The sequence below is a fragment of the Sciurus vulgaris genome, assembly GCF_902686455.1.
Source record: "Sciurus vulgaris genome assembly, chromosome: 18".
NCBI classification, from domain to species: Eukaryota; Metazoa; Chordata; class Mammalia; order Rodentia; family Sciuridae; genus Sciurus; species Sciurus vulgaris.
Genome location: NC_136479.1, coordinates 1,819,826 through 1,844,246, shown reverse-complemented (window position 1 = coordinate 1,844,246; position 24,421 = coordinate 1,819,826). Strand labels below are relative to the sequence as shown.

General features: G+C 52.6%; 2 protein-coding genes across 8 annotated transcripts in view; both read left to right on the top strand.

The window, feature by feature from the left end:
* Positions 1-10,014, top strand: part of ABCA3 (ATP binding cassette subfamily A member 3) — a 47,881-nt gene extending 37,867 nt beyond the window's left edge. For both annotated transcript variants that reach the window (XM_079120291.1, XM_079120292.1), the window contains exons 21-32: positions 19-292; positions 1,876-2,080; positions 2,508-2,727; positions 2,929-3,087; positions 4,556-4,728; positions 5,290-5,418; positions 5,535-5,729; positions 6,969-7,156; positions 7,634-7,804; positions 8,053-8,243; positions 8,449-8,522; positions 9,127-10,014. In XM_079120291.1, the coding sequence (XP_078976417.1) occupies positions 19-292; positions 1,876-2,080; positions 2,508-2,727; positions 2,929-3,087; positions 4,556-4,728; positions 5,290-5,418; positions 5,535-5,729; positions 6,969-7,156; positions 7,634-7,804; positions 8,053-8,243; positions 8,449-8,522; positions 9,127-9,258 (2,111 nt within the window). In that variant the 3' untranslated portion in view covers positions 9,259-10,014. The remainder of the gene's footprint in view (positions 1-18; positions 293-1,875; positions 2,081-2,507; positions 2,728-2,928; positions 3,088-4,555; positions 4,729-5,289; positions 5,419-5,534; positions 5,730-6,968; positions 7,157-7,633; positions 7,805-8,052; positions 8,244-8,448; positions 8,523-9,126) is intronic.
* Positions 10,015-15,300: 5,286 nt separating this feature from the next.
* On the top strand, positions 15,301-24,026 carry RNPS1 (RNA binding protein with serine rich domain 1). Of its 6 annotated transcripts, none has more exons than XM_079120361.1 (8): positions 15,304-15,424; positions 18,260-18,445; positions 18,658-18,813; positions 19,808-19,999; positions 20,330-20,432; positions 20,693-20,846; positions 22,723-22,864; positions 23,397-24,026. In XM_079120361.1, exons 2-8 carry the CDS (start codon positions 18,375-18,377, stop codon positions 23,494-23,496), a joined length of 918 nt encoding a protein of 305 aa, XP_078976487.1. In that variant the 5' UTR covers positions 15,304-15,424; positions 18,260-18,374; the 3' UTR covers positions 23,497-24,026. The 6 variants fall into 6 exon arrangements, with proteins under 6 accessions (XP_078976491.1, XP_078976487.1, XP_078976488.1 ...); XM_079120362.1 differs by having other exon boundaries at positions 15,419-15,557; XM_079120363.1 differs by lacking the exon at positions 15,304-15,424 and adding an exon at positions 15,620-15,805.
* Positions 24,027-24,421: the final 395 nt, after the last annotated feature.

The window sequence follows — 24,421 nt, the reverse complement described above, 5'->3', positions numbered from 1 at the left end:
CTGCCAATTGCTCCCCAGGTGACCTGGAGGAGTTCCTGGTTTTCAGGGCCTCAGTGGAAGGAGGTGGCTTTAATGAACGGTGCCTGGTGGCAACATCCTTCAGAGAAGTGGGAGAGCGGACAGTGGTCACCGCCCTGTTCAACAACCAGGCCTACCACTCCCCAGCCACCGCCCTGGCCATTGTGGACAACCTTCTGTTTAAGCTGCTGTGTGGCCCTCGGGCCTCCATCGTGGTCTCCAACTACCCCCAGCCCCGGAGCGCCCTGCAGGCTGCCAAGGACCAGTTCAATGAGTATGCATGATCCCACCCTGCCCAGCCTAGAGCCCAGAGCCCCTCTCCAGGACCAGCCACCTGGAGCTATGCCAAAAATGGGTCACTGCCAATAGACAAAGTAGAGTTTCTGCCCTGTAGACACTGCTGCTGCTTCTTGGTGGGGCGACCCTGACCCTGAACCCTTTTGCATCCATTTTTCCCATGGCTAAAAAATCAGCCCAGGATATCCATCTCACATGCATGACTTCTGAGTACTCAATGGGCAGCTCTGCCGTCTGGGAACAGCAGGGCTGTCAGCAGCCACAGGTAGGGGCCAGGGCATGCAGGGAGCGCTGGGAAATGGCTTCTGCCTGTCTGGTGGGCTCCGAACTGGGAGGCCCAAAGGTCAGGCTGAGGGGCTGAGGCTCATTGTGGTGACTGTGGACCAGGCAGGAGGGTACTGATCTAGCAGCTTTAGGAATACCACTCACTCAGGCACAGTGCACTCACAGAGCACTGCCAGACGCTTGCTGGTATGTTCACAGAGGTACGCACCTTCACCTCAACATGACTTCTTATGTGCAGTCCTTGGGATTGAAGCCAAGGCCTCATGCACGTGCAAGCACTGTACCACTGAGCCACATCCCCAGCCTCAACATAATTTTATTGAGCATCTTGCCCTTAAAACAAAACAAAAAAAAAAAAAAAAAAAAACAGGACTGGGAATGTGGCTCAGTGGTGGAAGCCTTGCCTGGCATATGCAGTACCCTGGGCTCAATGCCCAGTACCAGAAAGAAGAAAAAAATCCTTTCATGTTTTGTCAGGTGTGGTGGTGCATGCCTATAATCCCAGCAACTTGGGAGGCTGAGGCAGGAGAATCACAAGTTCAAGGCCAGGCTGGGCAACTTGGCAGGACCCTGTCTTAAAACAAAATTTTAAAAAAGGGCTGGAATGTATCTCAGTGGTAGAGCACTTATCTAGCATCCCTGAGGCCCTGGATTCAATCCTCAGTTCCAAAGAAGAAAAAAGAAAACTGCACCCATTAGCAGGTGCTCCCCATTCTCCCCAACTCCAGCCCCTGGAAACTGCCAGTCTGCTTTGTCTTTATGGAGTCGTGCATTCTGGACATTTCTTAGAGAGGGAGTCACACAGCACGTGACCTTTGTACGTGGCTGCTCTTGCTTAGGTGTTTAAGGCTCCTACAGACTCTGCATCAGTCCTCACTGTGTCCTAGCCCCGCATGTGGAGGTGGCCCAGAGGTTCATGCCACAGCAGTGCCATCAGAGCCTGCTTCTGGAAGACACAGACCAGATGGGACACAGAACTCCTGACGGCGAGGGAGGCTGGTTGCCACCGTGGTGCAGGCCACCTGGCAGGCAGAACAGAGTGCAGTGCAGAGGGTTCCCAGGAGACAGGGACAGGTAGCTCAGGAACTCAGGGAAGGAACCTGGAGCCTGCCCTCTGCGAGAACAGGCTACCAGAGGAGGAGCTGACCCCTCAGCTCTATGGCTCTCCCTTACTTCTCTGAGTGTTTTGACTCCTGCACTGCATGCTTTGGATGGTGATGACCAAAGGCCTGATCTTTCCTGCTGCCCAGACATGCTGTGCTCTGTCCTTCCCAGGGGCCGAAAGGGATTTGACATCGCCCTCAATTTGCTGTTTGCCATGGCATTCCTGGCCAGCACCTTTTCCATCCTGGCAGTTAGCGAGAGGGCAGTCCAGGCCAAGCATGTCCAGTTTGTAAGCGGTGTCCACGTGGCTACTTTCTGGTTCTCTGCTCTGCTATGGGACCTCATCTCCTTCCTAGTCCCCACTCTGCTGCTGTTGGTGAGTGTGGACAGTGCTGGACCCTGCCTTGCAGACCACAGGGGGTTCACCTGGGGACCTCTGTTGTAGAACAAGAATTGGTAGGAAAGTCCAGCTGGTGGCTCAGCCCTGACCCCAGGAGGACAGTTAGCAACACAGGGTAGTGTCTACCTGTCGTCTCTCCATGTTCCCAGCCCCTGCCCAGTCTTGGATAGGCAGGGCCTAGAGCCAGCTCTCCTGGTTCCAGCTTTATCGGTCAAGGGGAGAAGAGGAAACTGCTGGTCAGAAAGGGTGCCAGCACCAGTACTCACTGCTGTGGAGGGCAGGAACTGAGGGGTGGCTGATTTGGCAGGACCAAGGGCCATCAGCTGCTCCCTCCAGTCCCCTCCCCCACTTCTGGGAGCCACTTGCTGGCCCGCACGGAGCTGCCCCACCCGTGCCTCTGCAGGTGGTGTTTCGAGCCTTCGACGTGCGCGCCTTCACGCGGGACGGCCACACAGCTGACATGCTGCTGTTGCTTATGCTCTACGGCTGGGCCATCATCCCCTTCATGTACCTCATGAGCTTCTTCTTCTCTGGCGCGTCCACTGCCTACACCAGGCTGACCATCTTCAACATTCTGTCAGGCATCGCCACCTTCCTCGTGGTCACCATCATGCGCATCCCAGGTGGGAGCATGAGGACCACCCACCGGCTCCCCTGTGGAGCTGCCCTGCCACAGAGTGGGAGGGTGTCTGCAGTGTCCCCAGGGCTCTCCCAGCACAGGCAAGGTCCTGGGACCTGGGAGCTGCCCTGCCCTGCCTGGGTCTGTCCTCACGCAGCTGTGGGGTATCCTCCAGTGCTAATCGGTCCGTTCCTCCTTGCCACAGCGGTGAAGCTGGAAGAACTTTCCAGAACCTTGGATCACGTGTTCCTGGTGCTGCCCAACCACTGTCTGGGGATGGCCGTCAGCAGCTTCTATGAGAACTACGAGACGCAGCGGTACTGCACCTCCTCAGAGGTCGCCGCCCACTACTGCAAGAAATACAGTGCGTGTCCAGACCCCTCCCTTGGGGCAGCCCCTTCCTCTTGACCCCCACCCAGGGCAGCCAGGGCAGTTCCCAGCACTCCCCGAGACGAGGGGCTTCGAAGTCCCTTTTCTGTTGCCAATAACACAGTACCTCAGAAGGGATAGGTCATAAAGCCCAGAGGCTTGTCCCGCTCAGGGCCCTCCGGGGCAAGGACCCACATCCAGTGATGTGGCCTCCTTGCTGCCAGAGTCGTAAGGCAGCTCCAGGCATCACACGGCCCAAAGCAGGGATCACAGGATGCCTGTGTGTGTCTCTTCCCTTCCAAAGCCACCAGCATTGTCACTAATCCCAGGCACTCCCAAGGCCCCACCTGTGAGTACCACAGCTGGATTAAGCTGCAGCCCTCTCATTGCCTCATGGTAGGGATGATATTTCCACACATGAACCTGGGGGACACTCGTACCATATCCAAACTGTAGCAAGGCTCCTCTGTGTTCTGAGAGCCGGACGCTCACCCAGACCATCCCCACACCCACAACAGCCCCACCTCTGTCCACACATTCTGGGCCTGCCCCAAGGTGTGCACCTGTCTCTGTGTCCTGTGGCACACTCTAGAACGGAACCACAACTTTACCCACAGACCCATATCCTCTCAGGAATCTGGAGGCCAGAGGTTCAAGCCAAGGCACAGGAGCCATGCTCCCTCCCAGGGCTCAGGGAAGATGCTTCCTGCCCCTCAGCTCTCATGGCTACAGGGTCTCGCTGGCTGAGGCTGCCTCACTCCATCTCTGCCTACACATGGCCTTCTCCCCTGTGTCTCTGGATCCCCAACTCCTGCCCTTCTCTTATAAGGACAGTTGTCACTAGAGGCAGGGCCCATCCTAAATCTAGTATCTCACCTTAAGACCCTTAGTTAATCATATCTTCAAAGACCCATTTCTAAACAAGGTCACATTCACAGGTTAGCACTTGGCCCTATCTGCCTGGGGCCCTTTCGGTACCCGAAACTTTCTTATTGTATAGCAGCAGGCAACTCGGCGGTTAGCTCTGCAGAGCCTGTACATTCTCAGGCAGGCCCAATTTCCCTGCTCTGCTCCTGCTGAGCCTCACTCATAGGGCCTGTGACTGTTGGTCACGTGCCATCCCTTCTCTAAACCATGGGCACCTGGAGAGGGGCTGAGAAGTTGGCATCATCATAGCACAGTCCCCAAGGCAGGGAAGCCCTATGTGAGTGGCACATCAGGGAAGCATCTGTCCATCACAGGTGTACAAGGGGGACCTTGCATGGCAAAATCCCCATGGTGTGGTCAGTGCCTGAGACTCCTGTGTGGCACTGACAAGCATAGGGCACACCCTCAGGAAGAGGAACAGGGAGGCCCGGGAGAGAGAGTGCAGGCATTTGTGCAGGCCAGGGAGCAGGGCCAGTGCTGGGGCCCAGGAGGGCTGGAGTGGCCACAGACCCAGCCTGGCTCCTTGCACCTCACAGACATTGAGTACCAGGAGAACTTCTTTGCCTGGAGTGCCCCAGGGGTCGGCAGGTTTGTGACCTCCATGGCTGCCTCGGGGTGTGCCTACCTCACCCTGCTCTTCCTCATTGAGACTAACCTGCTGTGGAGACTGAGGACCTTGGTCTGTGCCTTCCAGAAGAGGTGGACACTGGTGAGTGCTGCTGGGAAGCTCAGGTACACTGCAGGTCCCCATCCCTCACACGAACACACCCAGCACGGCCTGTTGAGATCACATCAGAAACAGAAAACCTGGGGTGAACTGACCTCTCTAATATTAACCATCTTCTGAAAAAGGAGTTGTCTCCATGCATTATCATCTTCCTGACTGCGCACAGTGATCCTCATCCATAGTCCCAGCTACTCAGGAGGCTGAGGTGGGAGGATCACTTGAGATCAAGAGTTCAAGGCCAGCCTGGGCAACTTAGTGAGACCTATCTCAAAAAAATAAACAAAAAAAACACCACCTTCACATCCTTGAGTGAAGAGTGAAGTTCGTGATTCTTTCCATGGGTCCCTTACAGAGATTGGTCCCTGGATGCTGACCTCAGCCCCTGAGGCCACTGCTTCTTGTAAAGGTCTGAGTATGCACATGGGGCCTGGACTGGGGTGACACACCCTGGAGTCCTTAGTCCCCCTGCACACCAACCTCAGCACCTCTCTTCCTCCCATGGGGCTGGGATTCACACACATGATCTTCATCTTGAATGATCAGGCAGAATTGCACAACCGGACATCCATGCTTCCTGAGGACCAGGATGTGGCAGACGAGAGGAGCCGAGTCCTGGGCCCCGGCCTGGATGTGCTACTCAACACACCTCTGACCATCAAGGAGCTCTCCAAGGTAGTCTGTGGGCCCTGCTCTCTGCTGGCCACCACCTGACCTGGGGTCATGGAAGCTGGCTGGGGACTAAGGCTGGTGTCTTGCTCATTTGGTGCTCTCTGCTGGGCGCCCCACAGGTGTATGAGCAGCGGGTGCCCCTCCTGGCCGTGGACAGGATCTCCCTCGCTGTCCAGAAAGGGGAGTGCTTTGGCCTGCTGGGCTTCAACGGAGCTGGGAAAACCACAACGTTCAAGATGTTGACTGGGGAGGAGCCCATCACCTCAGGGGATGCCTTCGTTGGGGGCTACAGTATCAGCTCTGACATTGGGAAGGTGGGTACCCTGCCAGGGTGGAGTGGGCAAAGCAGGAGGGGTGTGCTGGAGGCAAGGATGGCTGGCTTCTGGCTCCCGGTGGGCACAGCATGCGTCTGGACAGTAGGACAAAGTGGTGACGGTGCTGGAGCTGGGTAGGAGAGATGGGGCCAAATTCCATGAGCCGAGAAGTATAGCCTGTACCACTGGAGCCACTGAGGCCGCTGTGTCCAGGGAATGTGCCTTGAGTGAAGGAACAGAAGACCAGCCCAGGGACCACCTAGTTTCCCCAACTGGACCACAGGATGAGGATGGACAGGCAGCCCTTATGCTCCCCGATTTCTGGAGATGGCACAGAAGGTCCCTGTGGGCCAGCAGAGCAGGGGAAGAGAAAAGGCAAAGAGCCTGTGCCTGCAAAGGGGACACAGCTCTTCTGAGCTGGCAGCAGGGGGCTTGGACTGCAGTGCCCCCAGGGGTCAGAGCACAGGCAGGCCCCAACAGAGGGAGGCCTCCTCCTCAGCCCCAGAAGAATCCCCATACAGTGCATCCAGGCCTACGAGCAAGCAGTGCACAGCAAGCAACAAAGGATGTGGGCGACTAGAATCCATAGACACAAGGCTCCACAGGAAGAACAAACCCACAGACTTTGGATTTCTAATGAACAAACACGCAGGTGGTCAGCATACAATTTTGCACAGTGACCACTTTGCAGCCATCTTTGCATCAGCCCACCCCTGTGGCTGCCTGTCTGGACAGGCTCTCCACTAAACTGCTTGCTGGTTCATTTTTCCTTTCTTTTTGGCAGGAGGTTTGGAGTGAGGCTTGCCAGGGATTGAACTCAGGGGCACATACCCAGCCCTATTTTGTGCTTTATTTAGGGACAGGTTTCATTGAGTTGTTTAGGGCCTTGCTGTTGCTGAGACTGGCTCTGAACTCATAATCCTCCTGTCTCAGCCTCCCAAACTGCTGAGATTGCAGGCATGCGCCACCACACCTGGCTTGCTGACTCATTTCTGACCTCTCTGGGAACCTCTCTGAGCCAGCTGTGTCCGTCCTGGGTCCCTACTGAAGCACTGCTTGGTGAGCTTCAGCTGAGTGCAGCCTCCAGGGCCTGGGCACCAAATCCTTGGACTACCCTGGAGACTCACTGGAAAAGACCAGAGACAGACTTGGGGCAGGCAAGCACCATGGCAGGTGGTTTGTATGGTTCTCTGATAGGCTTCCCTCTGACCCACTCCTTCCCTGGATGTTCTAACCCAGGTGCGGCAGCGGATGGGCTACTGTCCCCAGTTTGATGCCCTGTTGGACCACATGACCGGCCGGGAGATGCTGGTCATGTATGCACGGCTCCGAGGCATCCCTGAGCACCTCATTGACCCCTGCGTGGAGAATACACTGCGGGGCCTGCTCCTTGAGCCACATGCCAATAAGCTGGTCAGGACCTACAGGTGCAACCTGACCCCAGACCCACCCCTGTGAGGAGGTGACTCCTGGCCCTTCCCAGAGTGGAGCTGGGGGCTCCCTTAATGTAGATTGGGGCCAGCGGGGTAGGGGGCAGCACAAGTCAGTGGCCAGGGATCCTGCCCATAACTCAAGGATCAGGCAGGGATTTAGTAGCATGATCCAGATATCACCAGGGGCAAGGGCTGCCCTGATGGTTCCTGCCATCTGAAACAAGGCCAGCCATCCAGCAATGACAGGTACCCTATCAGGCCCACTTCAGTACAGACCTGTTCCTGCCCCAGGTAGGGTGTGGACCCACCCCCTGGGCACAATTCTCTGGGACCTCCAGTTCTCTGCAGCGGGTTTTCCAGGCCCAGTCACCCCATTTCTCTCCCTGGGGCATGCTGCGGTCACTGGGTATGGAACCTGGGCTCATGCTCATTATCAGCCTTACCTCCCATCTGACACCCCTCCACCCCCAGCGGTGGTAACAAGCGCAAACTGAGCACCGGCATCGCCCTCATCGGAGATCCTGCGGTCATCTTCCTGGATGAGCCGTCCACTGGCATGGACCCTGTGGCCCGGCGCCTGCTCTGGGACACCGTGGCCCGGGCCCGTGAGTCTGGCAAGGCCATTGTCATCACCTCCCACAGGTAGAGCCTGGGTCTCTGGGGGTCAGTGGAGGAGCTGGAATGGGTGGCCGGGAGGAGCCGGGTGAGCAGACCACCTGTGAGCAGCTTTCACAGATTCCCCAGGCTCTGCGTGTGGCCACACTCAGCATGGGAATCAGGAGCAGCCTGATCTGGGCACGGACACCCTTCTGTCTACACAAGCCTTTCACACCCAGGGTGGGCCTCTGCTTCCCCCAGCCCTGTCTCAGGCCTCTACTCCCTGTCCTCAGCATGGAGGAGTGTGAGGCCTTGTGCACCCGGCTGGCCATCATGGTGCAGGGTCAGTTCAAGTGCCTGGGAAGCCCACAGCACCTCAAGAGCAAGTTTGGCAGCGGCTACTCCCTGCGGGCCAAAGTCCGAAGTGAAGGGCAGCAGGAAGCACTGAAGGAGTTCAAGGCGTTTGTGGACCTGACTTTTCCAGGTGTGTGCTGACCCTGGCTGCCCCCACCGGGTGGTCCCAGGCCCCCTCTGGACCTCTGTGAGTGGATGCACAGAGTCTGTGCCTCACCCCTGTCAAGTCCCACCTCCTGACCCCGAGGATGAAGACCACAGTCCTGTGCGCCTAGGCTGACCTCCCTGGCTCTCCAGCCAGGACCTCACGGGAACATGGTCTCTCCTTTGTGCAGGCAGTGTCCTAGAAGATGAGCACCAAGGCATGGTCCACTACCACCTGCCTGGCGGCGACCTCAGCTGGGCAAAGGTGAGTATAGCCCCCCTCCCCAGCTAGGTGCTAGCAGGGAAGTTTGATCTTTGCAGGGAGGAATCTCTTTCTCTTCTAATTATCTGCTAGGTTTGGGTTTCGTATGCAAAATATTTCAGCTGAAAGGAATTCAGTGCAAAAAAGGAAACTGATACAGAGTTGCAGGGCCACAGTTTACTCGAGGTCAAACCCTGAACTGGGAACAGAGACAGGAGGAAGCCCAGCCCCTGCTGCCCCTGTACAGCCAGCATCTCTCCCTGGAAGCTTGACTGACCTTGTAGAACTGACTTCTCCCAGGGGTCTGGGGTGGGGTTGAGCAACAATAGGATCTTGGGTTTGTGGTACTAGGGATCAAACCCAGAAACACTTTACAGTGGTGTTACATCCGTAGTCTTTTCTTATTTTTTGAGACAGGGTCTTGCTAAGTTGCTGAAGCTGTCCTTGACCTTGCTATCCTCCTGTCTTAGCCTCCCAAGTTGCTGGGACTACAGGTGTAGGCCACTGCCCAGCTCCTTGCCAGCCTCTTATTGCCAGAAGACTTGCTCACCTGCTGGGGAGCCTAGGCCCTGAGCTTTCTTACCAGCTCCTTTTCTGCTTCCCAAAGGTTTTTGGTATCCTGGAGAAAGCCAAGGAGAAGTATGGAGTGGATGACTACTCAGTGAGCCAGATCTCACTGGAGCAAGTCTTCCTGAGCTTTGCCCACCTGCAACCCCCCACTGCAGAGGAGGGACGATGAGGAGCCGTCTGTTGCCTCCAGGCACCAGGCAGGGACTGGATGAGCCTGTGCACAATTGTGTACCCTCTCCCTCTGAGTTTCTCTTATCTTTTATTTTTAATCACTTTTTTTTTATGATGGTATGAAAAAAATCAAGGCAATCTGCACAGAATGGACCAAATGTGCCAGGGCCCTCACGTGGGAATCAGCATGCAAATTTCCACTCACATTCCCTGGCCCAGACAGGTGGGCAGTGTGAATGGGTGAAGAGCTGTCTCAGGACTGCAGCTGACCCAGGGGCTGAATTTCTCTACATGCTCCCAGAGAAGGGCTCTGTGACCTGTTCACGTTTACATGTGCATTAAGCTCCCCTGGGGAGGTAAAAGGAAGCCAGCAGGGATGAGCTGTGGCAAGGCCCTCCCAGCTGCTGAGGACAAAATGTTTTAAATCACCGTCCATCTGTGAAGGAAAGATATCAGCTGTGACTAAGTGCTGAGACCTGTTTCCAGTGCATCCCAGAGGCACCCTGAAGAGTGGCTCCTCAGGGTTGGCCACCACTACAGGCCCAGCACCCTCCCACAAGTATCTTCCAGAAGCAGCCAGCACAAGGAGGGACAGTGGCCAGAATTTGCGTACAGTACTCTGTTCCCAGCTCTACCTGTGAGAACTTACTGGCCACAGGACAGTCAGGGACCACTACAGGGACTGAGCAGCTTGCCTCTTGCGCATACACTAAACACATTATGACTGTCCAGAAAATAAAGGCTGAGGGAACATATCACAGCCTGGGAGTCACACGTGTGATGGGGGGTGGCACGGGTCTGAATCACTCTCCCACAATCCAAATGTGTGGCTCTTATACCAAGTTTCAGACAAATACAGAAATTTGCTTTTCCCAACAGGGAGCAAACTTAGAGGATTCACTCCCATCAGGTGAGGGAGCAGGCCCAAAAGCACAGGCCACATCAGCATCTACAGCCAAGAAAAAAGAGTGTGATTGGTGCAGGAGGCCTCTGGCTCCAGGGTCACCTGGCAGCATGAACCATTTTCCAGAAGATTCTTCAGCAGTCATCCCTTTTATTTATGCACTGTTCTTCTAGTTTTCAAAAACTTTGTTGATTTGTGGATTTCTTTTTTCTGATTGAACCCAGAGGAGCTTAAACAACTAAGCCATAACTCCCTGCTCTTTTTATCTTTTTAAATTCTTTAAGAATTCAGTTTTAGAAAAACTTGTTTTCATCACCTGGCTCATTTGGGACAGGTGACTTTATTAGTCTCTGAAGTCTTATGAAAGCTGCAAATAGTTTCCAGTAGCGCTCCTGTCTCCTTTAAATTTCTTCAAACTATCATCACTCAGTTCTGTGCTATACAAAATGTTAGAGATGGTTGTAGCCTACGAGGTGGGCCTGTTCTGGCCATGTAACTTGTCAGCAGGCCTGAGGTCTCTGGGTCCATGACTAAAGCTGTGTGTCCTTGCTGGGTTTGTGGGGTTAGGGGAGACAGGTCAGTGAATGTGTGGCTGCCTGGCCACTATTCTATACCCAGTAGCCCTGCTGCAGGACATCCTTAGACTTGACTTAAACCCATGAGATTTAGGAATCTCACTTTTCTCCTTTGAGACCACTGATTGTGAGAAAAGGTATTTAGTAGGACTGAAGAAACAGCCGATGTAAGGAACACACATCAAAATAGCCTGCTTCGGTACACGTGGAGACTGCCATTCTCCCACAAGCTGCCAGCAGGTCTTAGGTGAGGACTGTCACAACTAGAATCCTTGTAGATGATCTATGGCTATGGAGGAGAACACTGTGCGGGGACCAGGAGGGGCAGGTACATGCACAGTTGGAGGATCCAGAAGTATCTGTGGGAGAAGCCCAGTGCTACACCTACGCACAAAGCCTGGATGATTGCAGCAGCAGCCAGTTAGAAGGGAAGGGACCTCGGAAGCAGCACAATGGGTTGGCACATTGTCTCCCATACCCAGTGGGTCTTCAGGGTGTGACTCTGCGCTGGACCAGAGGTAGAGGTAGGGTAAGGACCAAGCCCCAGGAGTTCACCTGCTTGGCTCTTGAACTGCAGCAGTTCAGGCAGGAGAGGGCACCATGGACTCCTGGGATGGGTTAGTTTGGCCTGCCCTGCTCTCCTTCCAGTATACTCCCCTCGAGACCACCAGGGCCCAAGCCATTGCTGCACCTGGCTGACCAGTCCTCCCCAGGGGTTCCAGCACCAGCTCTGCTGCTAACTCAAATGAGATTCTGGAGCCAGGATTCTGCCTCTGCAGCTCTCTGTGGCCTGGCCCAGCGCCCATGGAGCTGAAAACAACACCTATGGCAAAGTCTGCATGTTTTGTCTGTAGGCCTGCCTGGTCCAAGAGTATATGGCTCAGCTGACAGTGTCACTACAGCCAGGACTTCAAGGGAGCCCCCGGAGGGAGGACAGTGAGTCCTGCTGTGGACAGGACTGAGTCTGAGGCCTCCATTGCCTTGACAGGTTTAAAGGGGAAGAGCTACCCCCAGTCCAGGGCGACCCATCCCCAGCCACCCAGGACAGATTTGCTTCAAGCATCAGAAACTCCAGAACACAGATCTAAAGAAGACAGAAATGTATTTCTCAGCTGTATGAAGTCTGGGGAAGGAGCACAAGGCTTTGTGTCACCTCCAGGATCTCAGGGGTCAAGTTCCATTCACTACTCCACCACCCTGCTGGGAGCCTCCCTCCTTGAGGTCTGTCCGAGTCTGGACTTGGCAGGGAGAAGGGTCTGTAGGGGAGACACAGACCTGAAGCTGACCTGAAGCGTTGGGACAGCTCCCTGATGTCAATTCTGCTGTGAATCTGGCACTGCCTGCAAAATAGATATGTGGCTATACCAGGTATGAGAAAACCCAGATGCAGGACATGTCCCGCATTCTCATCCTGAAGACAGCCGGTTCCCACGTGCATGCCAGCACTGTCCACCTAAACTGGTAACATGGTGCTACACAGGATACCCTCCTCACCTGATGGGCCCTCATGGCCTGGGCTCCGGGTAGCCTGGTGGGGGACTGAAGCTGTGGGGTTGGGCCCGGGGAGCGGGGGCCCTGCCTTCCTCCTCAACACACGGGGCTGCCCAGGCCCCACTCCTGGGGCCCAGCCCACACCCCACAGATGCTGGCATCCAGGGCCTCCAGGGTCCGAGAAGGTCCATGCATCCCAGCTGTAGATGGCACCAGGTCTGCACTGCCGGTCACCGCCATAGCTTTGCCCCAGACTCCTCCTTCACAGGTCACAGCTCTACATCCAACTTTCTACCAGTCCCCATACTGTCCCCTTTAAGACCAGGAGGATGGCTCAGTTCTCAGCATCCTTGACTTCCTCATGGTAGAAGCAGTCACGTGGCTTTGAGCTGAAGATGAGTACAGGCCCCGGTTCCTAGTGCTCAGATCCACAGGCCCTGGTGGCGGGCAGCCCACTGGAGGGCGCCCCAGCCCTGGGGGTCCACCACCTCTTAATACAAACCCAGAGCCAGGGAGGCCTCTCACAACTACAGATCCTTTCAGCTGGCAAAGCTCACTTACGCCATCTGCCCAGCATCCTTTCACCCAGTTTGGTCACCCAGAAGGACCAGCCAACATCCCCTCTCAGCCCCCTGCTTTTCAGACAGATGCCAGGCCTTGATAAAAGGACCTTCAGCACATGTCCTCTTCTGAGGTCTCCCTTGGTCACAGTCACAAGTCATTACCCTCCCTTCCTCCTGGCTGGGCCTCGCCTACCCTCAGCAGGGCATAGTTTCAGCAGTAGATAGAGGTGCTTCCCTGATATGATATAAAAGGGGTGCAATGCCTATTCAGAGCTGACCTGACCACCACAGCCCAGGCTACTCTGACAAACCCCAGCACACCCACAGCTGCTAAAGCAGCACCCACATTGCTAACAGGTGACCTTCAGCCCTGGGAAAGTGAAGGAAAGGGGCTCAACATGTCCAGATGCAAGATGTCTCCCACATTTTCCATCCTAAAGGGCAGGGTCTCATCAGCACTCCTGGGCTCTGGTCAGCTGCAGATGCCTCTCCACACCCCGGCAAACCAGGGCCAAAGACATCCTTGAAGGCCCCCATCTCCACATCCCTCAGCCTCCACAGCCTCAACAAGCTGGTAGTGGGGCTGGTGCAGGGGCTGCCAGGACTCCTGGGAGGTAGGGGAGGTACCTAGTTTCATTCCTCATAATTCTCCCAAACATATTTTTGTTGATACTGAAAATGGCCAAAACCAGGATGTTCAATTCTCAAAGATCAAAAACTGATAGTACACTTGATTACCAAAATTTGTAACATTTAGAAACAAATTTGATCGGAGTACCTGAATAAATCACATATTGATTTAGTATAAAATGCACTAAAGCTTCTAAAAATGCCAAATTAAGTTGCTTTGGACCAAAAGCAAAGCAGGGGAGGAGCTGTCAGCCCAGCTATTTCTGTCCCAATCCTCCTCTCATCAAAGTGTGGTCCCCAAGCTGCCCTCTTCTCCCCTAGGTGTCAGTGATACACTGGGCACAGGCTCTAGGTCTGGGGATCCCAAACTGATGGTGGGTTTCCCTGCCTCCTCAGTGAATTCCACATACTGCCCACTTGACAACCAAAATCTGCCTCATCCCCATTACTGACACTCCAAGGCCCCTTCCCTATGCTAGGGGCAGACTCAAATCTCCATGCGGCTGGCCTTCTCATCCACTATGCTTCATACTTTGCCACAGCAATGTGACATTAGTGCAGGTAAGTTAACTTATCTAAATGCCCCTCACCTCAAATCTAAATCCAGACTGACTAGGCCTGCCAACCCCACCCCCAGGAACCAACTGGCGCCTCAATAAAGAAGACTCCTCTCTCCTCCCCACAGCTGTTTTGTCCCCAAATCCTGGGGCACCCCTCAGCCCAAGCTGAAGGGCAAGGACCCCAACTTGACACCTCTATGCAGGGTCAGAGAGATGCACTCTGTGAGTCAGCAGGCACAGGCAGGAAAAAAATCACTGCAGACCAACCCCTTCCCTCCATCCTTTCAGGTCACTAAGCTGCACCCTCAACTCTCCTCCTGTACTTCTGTGTGACATGTAAGCCCTAAGTCACCCTGGCTCCTTCCTCCAGGAGCCAGGGTAGGACCTGTTCTTTCCTTGGCTGCTGCAAACTTGTTCAGACAACCTCAGGGCTGAGTGTATCTCCGTTTCTTGAGCAAATAATCCCATAACAACGACTGTTTGCCAGGCTCAAAGGGGGGAAGTGGAGCCACCGCGGGAAAAAAACACACGGCATTGCTATCTCAGCACTAGGGGTTAGGACAGTCCCCTGCCGGGACTGAGGCCCCGAAGGCTCGGACAATGACCCTCCAGAGGCGCTCGTATCAAGTCTCGCACCGCACATTGCACATCCTCCAGGACCCTAGCCCCGGCCTGTCAGCCGCCAAACTGGCTTCCCTTCCCTTCTCCCAACGAGCCTGAGCATCGGTGCACCTGCGGTTCCCTCTACCTGGAGCGCCCTCCCATACAGGTCCCAGCAGCAAAGTCATCTCCTCAGGGAAGCTTCCCCTTCTGTCCTTCAAGCTCCTGGCGTTGTCCGGCCGCACCGCCGCCCACCCACCCACCGAATTCTGCCCGCGCAGAGGCCGAGTCAATATGGTCACCCCTAGACCATCAGAGATCTTTGACCGCACGAACCCACACCCCGCACGGGCCGCCGCTCGGAGCCGCCTCGGCTCTGCGGGACCCCACCGCCCGCCTCACAACGCCGCAGTGCGGTGCACCCATCCTCGCCCGCGGCCGGACAACCCCAGGCTCTTAAGACGCGCGGCCAACGCGCGGGCGCAGGAGAGGGGTGGGCCACACCGCGTTAACCCCCACCGCGCGGGCCCGCGAGCCGCCCACGCGGCCCTCCAGGCACCAGAGAGGCGCCAGCCTGTCCGCTCCAGAGTGCGCGCAACTAGCCGGAGGCAGCCCAAAGACTTCTTTCTGCAAGGCCAGAAAACCACGAGCGGCTCCCGCACCGCTCTCTACAAACAGCCGTGGCCCTTTAACACTTCACCGTTCGTGCCCATTGGCTGGTACCTTCCTACGTCATCGCTTCGCGCCGGAAAGGAGATGCCTTCCCGCTCCTAAATCTGACGAAATAGCGGCGCCGTCCTCAGCGGCTGAGGAGAGCGGGAGGTGGCGGCGGCGGGAAGATGTAAGTTTAGGGTAGAATCCGGCTGCATCCGAGCTTCGGGGATCGCCCACGAGGCCCAGAGTGGGTGCATCGTGGATCCGGCCTGTTCCGCAGCCCTTTGGTGCGGCAGTGGGCAGGCGGCGCGGCACGGAATGTGAGGAAAATGAGTGTGGCCCTGGGCGGGCGGAGTGGGAGGCGTCTAGGTGTCGGCCCGGAAGTGGTTGGGACCGCAGCGGACGCCAGGGCGACCCCGTTTTGTCCGGTCGGCGGCGGCCCAAGCAGGCCCGCGAGACCCGGGGCTGCCGGGAGAGCGGCCTCCGCAGTCGGGGCCCTCCCGCTGAGCCGGAGACCCAGGCCCGCCGCGCTGGGCCCTGCTTGGGGAGTGGCCAGTGAACCAACGAGGTCGGGGAGCGAGGGCGGCGTGTCGGGCCCGAGCCGACGGGGGCGGAGTTGCTTTGTGGGACATCCTGGAAGGCGAGCGGCTCTTTTAGGAGTCGCTAATTCAAATATTCACTCCGAGAACTTTTACCGAGCCCCTGTGTGCCGTTCTCGGCTCTAGGCTTTGAGGGTTCGGCCCACTGTGGACCGAGCACGGCGACCGAACTCCCAAAGGAAGATACGGGAAGGTTAGGTCGATGGCGGAAGTACGTGGATTAGGCTTTTTCTGCCTTTGATATTTCGCATGTGTGTCTGAAATGTGCTTTGAAGATTTGTGCTGAAACGCCATCTGCTCGAGATTTAACTAATTGTTCTCTCCTCTCTCTGGCTGTTGGACGCGCACCTTTCCGGAGGATGGGGGAGGTAACCAAGGTCCTGAGCTGTTACCCGAACTTGTGTGAACAGAGAACCTCAACCTTTGCTTTCTAGCACTCGCCTACACCCAGCAAAGCGTTCGCTTATCCTGTGGTTCTTAATTTTTAGAGTGCTTAAGAATAACCGGTGGTGCTTGTTTAAGTACTTTTGGCCAGCTATTTGCGGGGAGGGGGACGCTGGAATCTTAAGTGTGTGATCTCTACTCTAGATCTTTGCTGTCCAGTAGGGGGTGGCCATTGGCTATGGAGGACTTAAATGTAGCTAACTCAGACCGAAATGTTAAAGTACGTAACAGATCCCGAAGACATACTATGAAAAAAGGAAAGTTTTTATTAGTAAATTTTTATATATTTGTCACAAGTAATATTCTGGACATGCTATGTTAAAATATATTATTAAATTAATTTCACCTATTTGGTACATGGGTACTAGGAAATTTCAGGTCGTACTCATGGCTCAAACTTTCTATTGGACAGTGCTAGTCTGAGTGATCCCAGGGGGGCTATTCAGGGTTCCAGTTGAGCGTTCTGAAATCGTTGGTAACTTTGGAGACAAGATTTGATATGGGAAAGAACCTCCAGATGTGGAGAAACAGCTCTTCTAATTAGCTAACATTTATTGCTCCTAAACTGGGTGCCATGTCAAAATTCACGGATTAAGTTGGTTAATGCCCTTGGTAATTTTTTAAGGTGGGAACTGTAATTATTGCCATATTGCTGATGAAAAAAAAAATTTTAAAAGATGACTTGCCCAAGATTATACAGCGCAGCCTCAAATCAAACCCAGGCGTGCTGATTGCTGACTCTTAGTCATTGGTTTATACCCATTGGTTGTCCAAGAATGCTAATCTCATCAGGCGCTGTCTACTGGGTGTATATAGTAATCTACCATTTTAAGACAAAACAATTTGAAGAGTTTACAGCCCTGAAGAGCAGCAGCAAAGGTGATATTCTCTCTTCTATTTATCTGACTGTTCAAAACCAGGGGCTCATCCTTTTTTTGGATCAGAACATTTAGCAGAATTTGCACATGTGAAAACAGGGCCCAGTGGTGTGCTGCATCCACCCTGGTTATGGGTTTTCCGGGAAGGTGAAGCAGGAGGGGTTGAGGCCTTTGCTTACAACTTGCTCGGAAAATTGTAAATGCAGCAGTCCTTGGAAAGTGGCGTATGGAGAATTAGTAGGGTGTTTTCAAGTAATAGTCTGTTACCATTATCAAGCACTTGCTGCAGTCCATGCTCTTTGCTAAACCAGACTACTTTTTCCCTCAACTTTTTTTTATAAGTACACCCAAAAGATTGGAAGAATTATAGTTGTGCCCACATGACCACTGCCTAGATTCTGCAAAGCACATTTAGATCACATTTGCTTTATTGTTTAGTTACCCTTCACTTGCTTTTTCTTGCATTAAGAAAATTGTGACTTGCTTAAAACCTCAGTCAACACACCTGCTAGCATAGTTCATTAACAAAATGCAGTAACTGCATTTGCACATTTGCAGTAACTGCTTTCTAATGCTTCTGTAGGACATTTTATCCATTTATGTTTGGATGTTAATGTTTCGTTGCTGGTGCTGGTCACTTTTGAAATGGTTTTTGCCTCCAGTCGTGTTATCCATTGTATCCCAAAAGGAAATTAAAGAGATAAGTTTAGAGGTCTGATCCTGTCAGGAGAACCACACTCAAGTTAGTTCATTCTCTGCTCTGCACACTTAATGTGATGCTGTAGTGTTTTGAAAGGTCTAGAGCACTTGTCATCAAACTGGTGTTGTGTGACCTCTGAATTAGCAGTGGTGAGTGCATCCACCACCTCTATCTCCTTAAGAAAAAGAAGCTGAGGTGACTGTTCCACCTGACCCTCCTGTGGGGATGGAGAATCCCCCAAGAGGAAAGGGGGACTGTCCTGAGTGCTCCCATTTGTGGCACTTGCTGCTTACTGTGTTCCCTTGATGCTGTCTCATGTGCTCAACTTTTTATTGCAAAGTGGATTTGTTGCCTTGCCAATTCGTTCACTCTTTATTTAAATCCTTTTATCTTGTTATTAGGCTGCTCTTTGGCGTAAATTGCAATCGATTAGGGATCGTTTCTCAGACTCAAGTTAGAAGTGAGAGTTCAGATAAGTGAGGCCGCCATTGCTGCTTTGAACACCTCAAGGGGAGAATGGATTTATCAGGAGTGAAAAAGAAGAGCTTGCTAGGAGTCAAAGAAAATAATAAAAAGTCCAGCACTAGGTAATCCTTCTGTAAGATTTTTCTAGTGCTACTTTGGGGGTGCTCATTGCTAGGGACCCCCAGAAAGGGGAAGATTGAAAATGTGCTTTCCACAGTGAGTGTCCTAAGCCACAGATGGGATCTCTAGCCCTTTTGGACCCCTTTTTTGGGTTGTGCTGTTTCAGGGTTTGGTCAGAGGAACATGCAATCTCACAATCTTCCCTTACCACCAGGGCTCCTTCTCCTACCAAACGCAAGGACCGCTCTGATGAGAAATCCAAGGATCGCTCTAAAGACAAAGGGACCACCAAGGAGTCGAGCGAGAAGGACCGTGGCAGGGATAAGACTCGAAAAAGGCGCAGTGCTTCCAGTGGAAGTAGCAGTACCAGGTGAGGCAGAGGCTACTGCAGTAGCCAAATCCTTCTTTCCACTGAACCCACAGTTAAAAAGTAGCTATATCCTCTAATAGAGACCCTAAATTATGTTTTAGGGTCTGTTCTGATTGTATATAGAAGACGTATTTGAGGGGTTTCCCCCCGCCGTAAGATCTGAGGAATGAGACATTGTAGGGTGTCTTTGTTTATCTGAATAAGGGTATCTTTTTCAGAATTGTGATTTAGCAGCTCTACCCTAGAGCTTATTTTTCAGTAGTTCAGTTGCTAAAGCCGACCTCAGATTTGTGATTCTCCTATCTGCATCTCTGGGATTACAAGCATGTACCACCTTACCTGACTAGTTTTCAGTGATTGAGAACCAGCCCGAAGCAGGGCATGGTGGCACACACTTAAAGTCTCAGCAACTCGGAAGACTGAAACAGGAGGATCGTGAAGCCAGCCTTGAAAGGACTGAGGATGAAACTCAGTTGTAAAGTACTTCTGGGTTCAATCCTCCATATCAAAAGGAAAACCAGCCAGGCACTGTGGCACACATTTGTAATCCCAGTGGCTCAGGAGGCTGAGGCAGAAGGACTACAAGATCAAAGCCAGCCTCAGCAACTTAGGAAGTTGCTGTCTCTAAGTTACAAAAATAAATAAAATTTAAAAGATCTGGGGATGTGGCACCTCTGGGTTCAATCCCCAGTATCAAAATAGAAAAAGAAAACCAGCCCGACTCTATCCACAGCCTCCTTCTCAAGCCAAAGTGGTGGTTCTGGCTTGAACTACTCCTCTTTTTCCTCCCAGTAGTAAAGGCTTCTGTGTAGGTAAAGCAGCCCATCCCTGCATTTCCTGTCACTGCACAATACTGTGACCTGTCAGGGCAAGGTACATTTTCCCCACTGGAAAATGAAACTAAAAGACACACAGCAGTTTCATCTTTGGGGGAATCTGCTGGGAAGAAATGTGATTACCACTCGTTGTCATGACTGCTCCATCTTGCCTTCAGGTCTCGGTCCAGTTCCACCTCCAGCTCGGGATCTAGCACCAGCACAGGCTCAAGCAGTGGATCCAGCTCCTCCTCTGCATCCAGCCGCTCTGGAAGCTCCAGCACATCCCGCAGCTCCAGTTCCAGCAGCTCCTCTGGATCTCCCAGCCCTTCTAGGCGCAGGCATGACAACAGGCGGCGTTCCCGTTCCAAGTGAGTGCCCCAAACCAGGGCTGTACTTTTACTATCGTCATTAGAAAAGTAGTTCAAAAGGACTCTTTCTAGCTTAATTGAATTTGAGACAAGGAAAACTTACATGAGCTGGTAGGGGACTTCCTTGTAAAAGCTGTTACATAGTAGGTAATATCCCACTCCTGGGAATCCAGTTTTTTCTTGTTTTTGGTTGGGGATAGGCAGTGCTAGGACCTAAACCCAGGGCTTTGCACATGCTAGGCTTAGCACTAGACCACTGAGTTAAACCCACAGCCAAAATCAAGTACTTTGACTTCACAGAAATTATTTCTGGTGTCTTGTTTTCTTCAGATCCAAACCACCTAAAAGAGATGAAAAGGAAAGGAAAAGGCGGAGCCCTTCCCCTAAACCCACCAAAGTGCATATTGGAAGGCTCACCAGGAATGTGACCAAGGTGAGATTGTGGATCTGTCAGGAGGCAGGGACAGTGGGGTGTAGACAAACAGATGCCTTTCAGAGGATTGGCATGGTGGCACACAGTTTGAGTAGTTCACTGATTCTTCCCATTTAATAAATGAGTCCAGAAGATAGCCCAGAATGACAGTGCTTCTTATCAGAGGGCAGGATGTTTTTATACTACTGAGGTGTGATGAGTACTAGCTCTTATTAAATAGTTGGTGGATGAGAGCATTAGTGTGACCATTTTCCCTCTAGGATCACATCATGGAGATATTTTCCACCTATGGAAAAATTAAAATGATTGACATGCCTGTAGAAAGGATGCATCCTCATCTATCCAAAGGCTACGCATATGTGGAGTTTGAGAATCCAGATGAAGCTGAGAAGGCACTGAAGCACATGGATGGAGGTTGGTGACCCTGCCACCATCTTTGACCTTCTGGCTTCTGTCCTTAGAGACCTGCTACCTGTAGGGAGCTTTCAAGCTGATTTATACCCATTTACACTTAACTCTCACTGTACCTCTTTCAGGATCCTCTCTCTGATTCATTAGGGGGCGGGATGTTTACCCAAAAAAAAACTGTTTTATGAACATCTTTCTTTTTGGGGTGGTAAGGAATCAGCAAATGTGAATATGTTGGCATTTTAAGAAGTTTTTAATCTGGTAAAAACTTGATCAAATGAAACTTTTCTTATGAAGAAAACATTTAACTTTTGAACCTAGTATTACACACCTGTAATCTCAGCAATTTGGGAAGCTGAGGCAGGAGGATCACAAGTTCAAAGCCAACCTCAGAATTTAGCAAGGCCCTAAGCAACATAGCAAGACTCAGAATATAGGGGGTGAGGGCTGGGGATGTAGTTCAGTAGAGCCCCTGGGTTCAATCCCTAGTGTGACCTCTCCCCGCCCCCATTTCACTTTTTATGTGGGAATATTTAATTTCTGAAAGTTGTTTTCTATTTTGTCAACATTTTGGCATTTCTGAGATCATTTTACTGAGTGATGGGCTTGCTGAATTCACAGAATTTTATTCCTTTTCAAACACTTGTATTTTTTACTATAGTATTTATAGCTATTTGTGTTGAGCAGAGTGGTTTTTAAACTATATGAACATTTACTAACAGTTTTGGGTAACCAGTTTCTGTTTTGTTTTTTCATTAGCATTTTAAGAAATATGGCATATCTGTCCAACTTCCTACTGCTGTGTTGTGGAGCTGGGGCTGAGAACAGGCCATCCACAGTATTGTCTGGGCCTCCAGGCCAGGAGATAGAAGAGTCTGAATTCCCTAGAACCTCAGTCCCCTGGGATCCTTGGATAAACTTCATAAAAACAAGGGGGCTTTTGGAAGTTTCCTTTGAGCTTCAGTATTAGGAAAAATTTCCTTGATATTTAGCCACTTAAGTGCCTCTTAAATGTTTTAGGAGCCCAGGATAAAATAAGTGTATGTCACTCATATCAGCCCTTGACCTTGTGAGTTACACCTTTGCTTTAGAATCAACCAATCATCCTTTGTTTGACAGAGTCTGAGCCCTTGCTAATTAACTTTAAAAAAACTCAGGAGACCTGGGACATCCAGGGTGGGCATGACTGTAAAAATTCCAATTTAAGATTGTGGTAGGATTGTGTATGTGTCCCCCAGTTATGCTGTGCATCATCAAATGGAGCAAGTCCACAGTGTCTCCAGGGGATTTGAAGGGGTTGGCTTTTACTGGCAGCTGGCCAGAAAATGGATTTGTCTGGTAAAATCAGTGCTGTGAAATCCTTAACTTGAACTAGTCTGGGCCTTGGGCCTTGGGCCCCTTGGGCCTTCAGCCTTGGGCTGAGCCTCGTCTGATTTACATAAGCCTCTTGAGTATGAATACAAATCCTTATGCTTGAATTAGCCCCTATGTACCTTGCAAGGTAGGAACTGAGAAGACAGGCCTTTGTGCCTTTTGTGGGCTCAGGTACCCCAGCTGTGAAGACAGTCTCCCAAGGTTACTAGGTCTGTGCTGCCTCCCCTTACTTCTTGTGCCACTGTACGTACACATGCTGTGCAGTCATCTCCTGAGATTTCTTTCATGCTGTTGCCCACTAGAGTTCCATCTCTCAGATAAACCATCACATGGGTTCTGGAGGTTTTACTTCTCAGTAAATTCTTTGCTTCCCTTTGCTTAGATGTTAGTTCATCTGGGTGCTTTAAGAGCCTCCTGACAGGCCTGGGAGAAGGGCCTCTCTTGGCCCTTCCCATGCATCTCTCTTGGTGCTTGTTAGGAATTTTATGACTTGATCTTTTTTCAATAGGACAAATCGATGGCCAGGAGATCACTGCTACTGCTGTGTTGGCCCCTTGGCCTAGGCCACCCCCCCGGCGATTCAGCCCTCCCAGGAGAATGCTGCCACCACCTCCCATGTGGCGTAGGTCGCCCCCACGCATGAGGAGGAGGTAGGTCAATTTGAAGTCTCACTGTACCCATTGGACCAGTTTGATTTACAAACTTAAGTGATTGTGGGAACCTTTATTCAGTGTTGCCCACCCTCCACTGCTCTTGAGGGAGAAGAGAGTGGAGAGCAGGTTGACATGGTGGGGCCTTGGGAGCCTGTCAGGGAAAGGAGAAGGAGGGCAGTTGCAGTGCATGACAGTGACAGGTCCTGGAGTGCTCCAAGACTGCATCCTGAGTCTGGTGAGTTGCAGGGCCTTCCCAAGAGGCTTTGGCTCCCAGGACCAGGTGTAGACCCTCTCCTCTTCCCAGATGTGAAAAGGAAAGGAGTTAGGAGATAGGAAGTTTGGGATCAGAGGACCAGTGGAGGTGTGATTCCCCTGACAGGCCACAGTTTCAAGTGCCAAAAACTAAATTCTGGAGGATTGATCCAGGAAGAAGCCAGCTTTCCCCAACAGCACTTCTTCCTGGAGCTTTTGCTTCTAATGGTCTGACCCTTTTTTTCTTTTTTTTTTTCCCCCCTCCCTCTTACTGCAGGTCACGCTCTCCAAGACGCAGGTCCCCCATGCGCAGGCGGTCCCGCTCTCCTGGCCGCCGCCGCCACAGAAGCCGCTCCAGTTCTAACTCCTCCCGATAAATAGGGCCACCCAGGCTCATCTGTCTATACCTTGTGTTCCACTCAGCTCAGTTGTGTCACTTTTCTAGCCGAAGGAGGGTTAGCAGGAAAGGACCCCTCACTTGGGCAGGCTTCAAAGGCAGCAGTTGAGGCCTTTGCTCTGCAGGCAGGTTCTGGCTGCAGAAGTGCTGTGCCCCTTGGGGTGCCCTGCAGTTTTCTGGCTGGAAAGCTCACCCATTCCCATTCCTACGTCTGTTCAGTGGCAGAGCCAGCAGGGACCGGCAGGCTTCCAGGTGGCAGTGTGGCCCAGCCTCTTCACAGATGTGTGGACTGGGCCAGTCTGGCAAACCTGGTTGTACCCTTGGCTGTTGCTGTGCTGTGTCTGCAGGAAAGGGGACCAAGCCACTGTTCCTGTTAGGCCTGGCCTTTCCCCGCCTGCTTGAATTCTTTTCCAGCCTCTAGGGTAGTGCCCCACGTGTTAGTTGCTGTAAATGGTTCTGTCTGCCCTTGTCCTCCCACAGCCCCGCGCCCCACATAGCCCTTACTCTGGAATTGGCAGCGGGCCGAGGCCGCTCTGCGCGCTCCCGAGGCCTGCCTGGCTGCCTGCGGTGTCTTGCAGGGCGCCTCGGCAGCGTGTACATGCTGTTTTGTTTCTCGTTGTACAGTCAGTACTATAAGATGTTTTGCGTTTTGTAACTTTGTAGCGCTTTAGAAGGTTGTTTGTACTGTTGAGTAGTGATGAAGATGTACTGAATAAACCTAGGAGCCGGCTGCGATCGCGTGTGATCTCACTGCCTCCTCCGCCCTTCCGTACCCTGAAATTGGGGTCACGATTTCTAGTGCCGGACAAACCAGACGCCGGACGTTTGCTGTTTGCAAAGTGACACCTCCAAAAGCCTCCAGCCCGCAGCGCGCGTGTCTCGGTGCGCTGAGGGGCGGCGGGCCA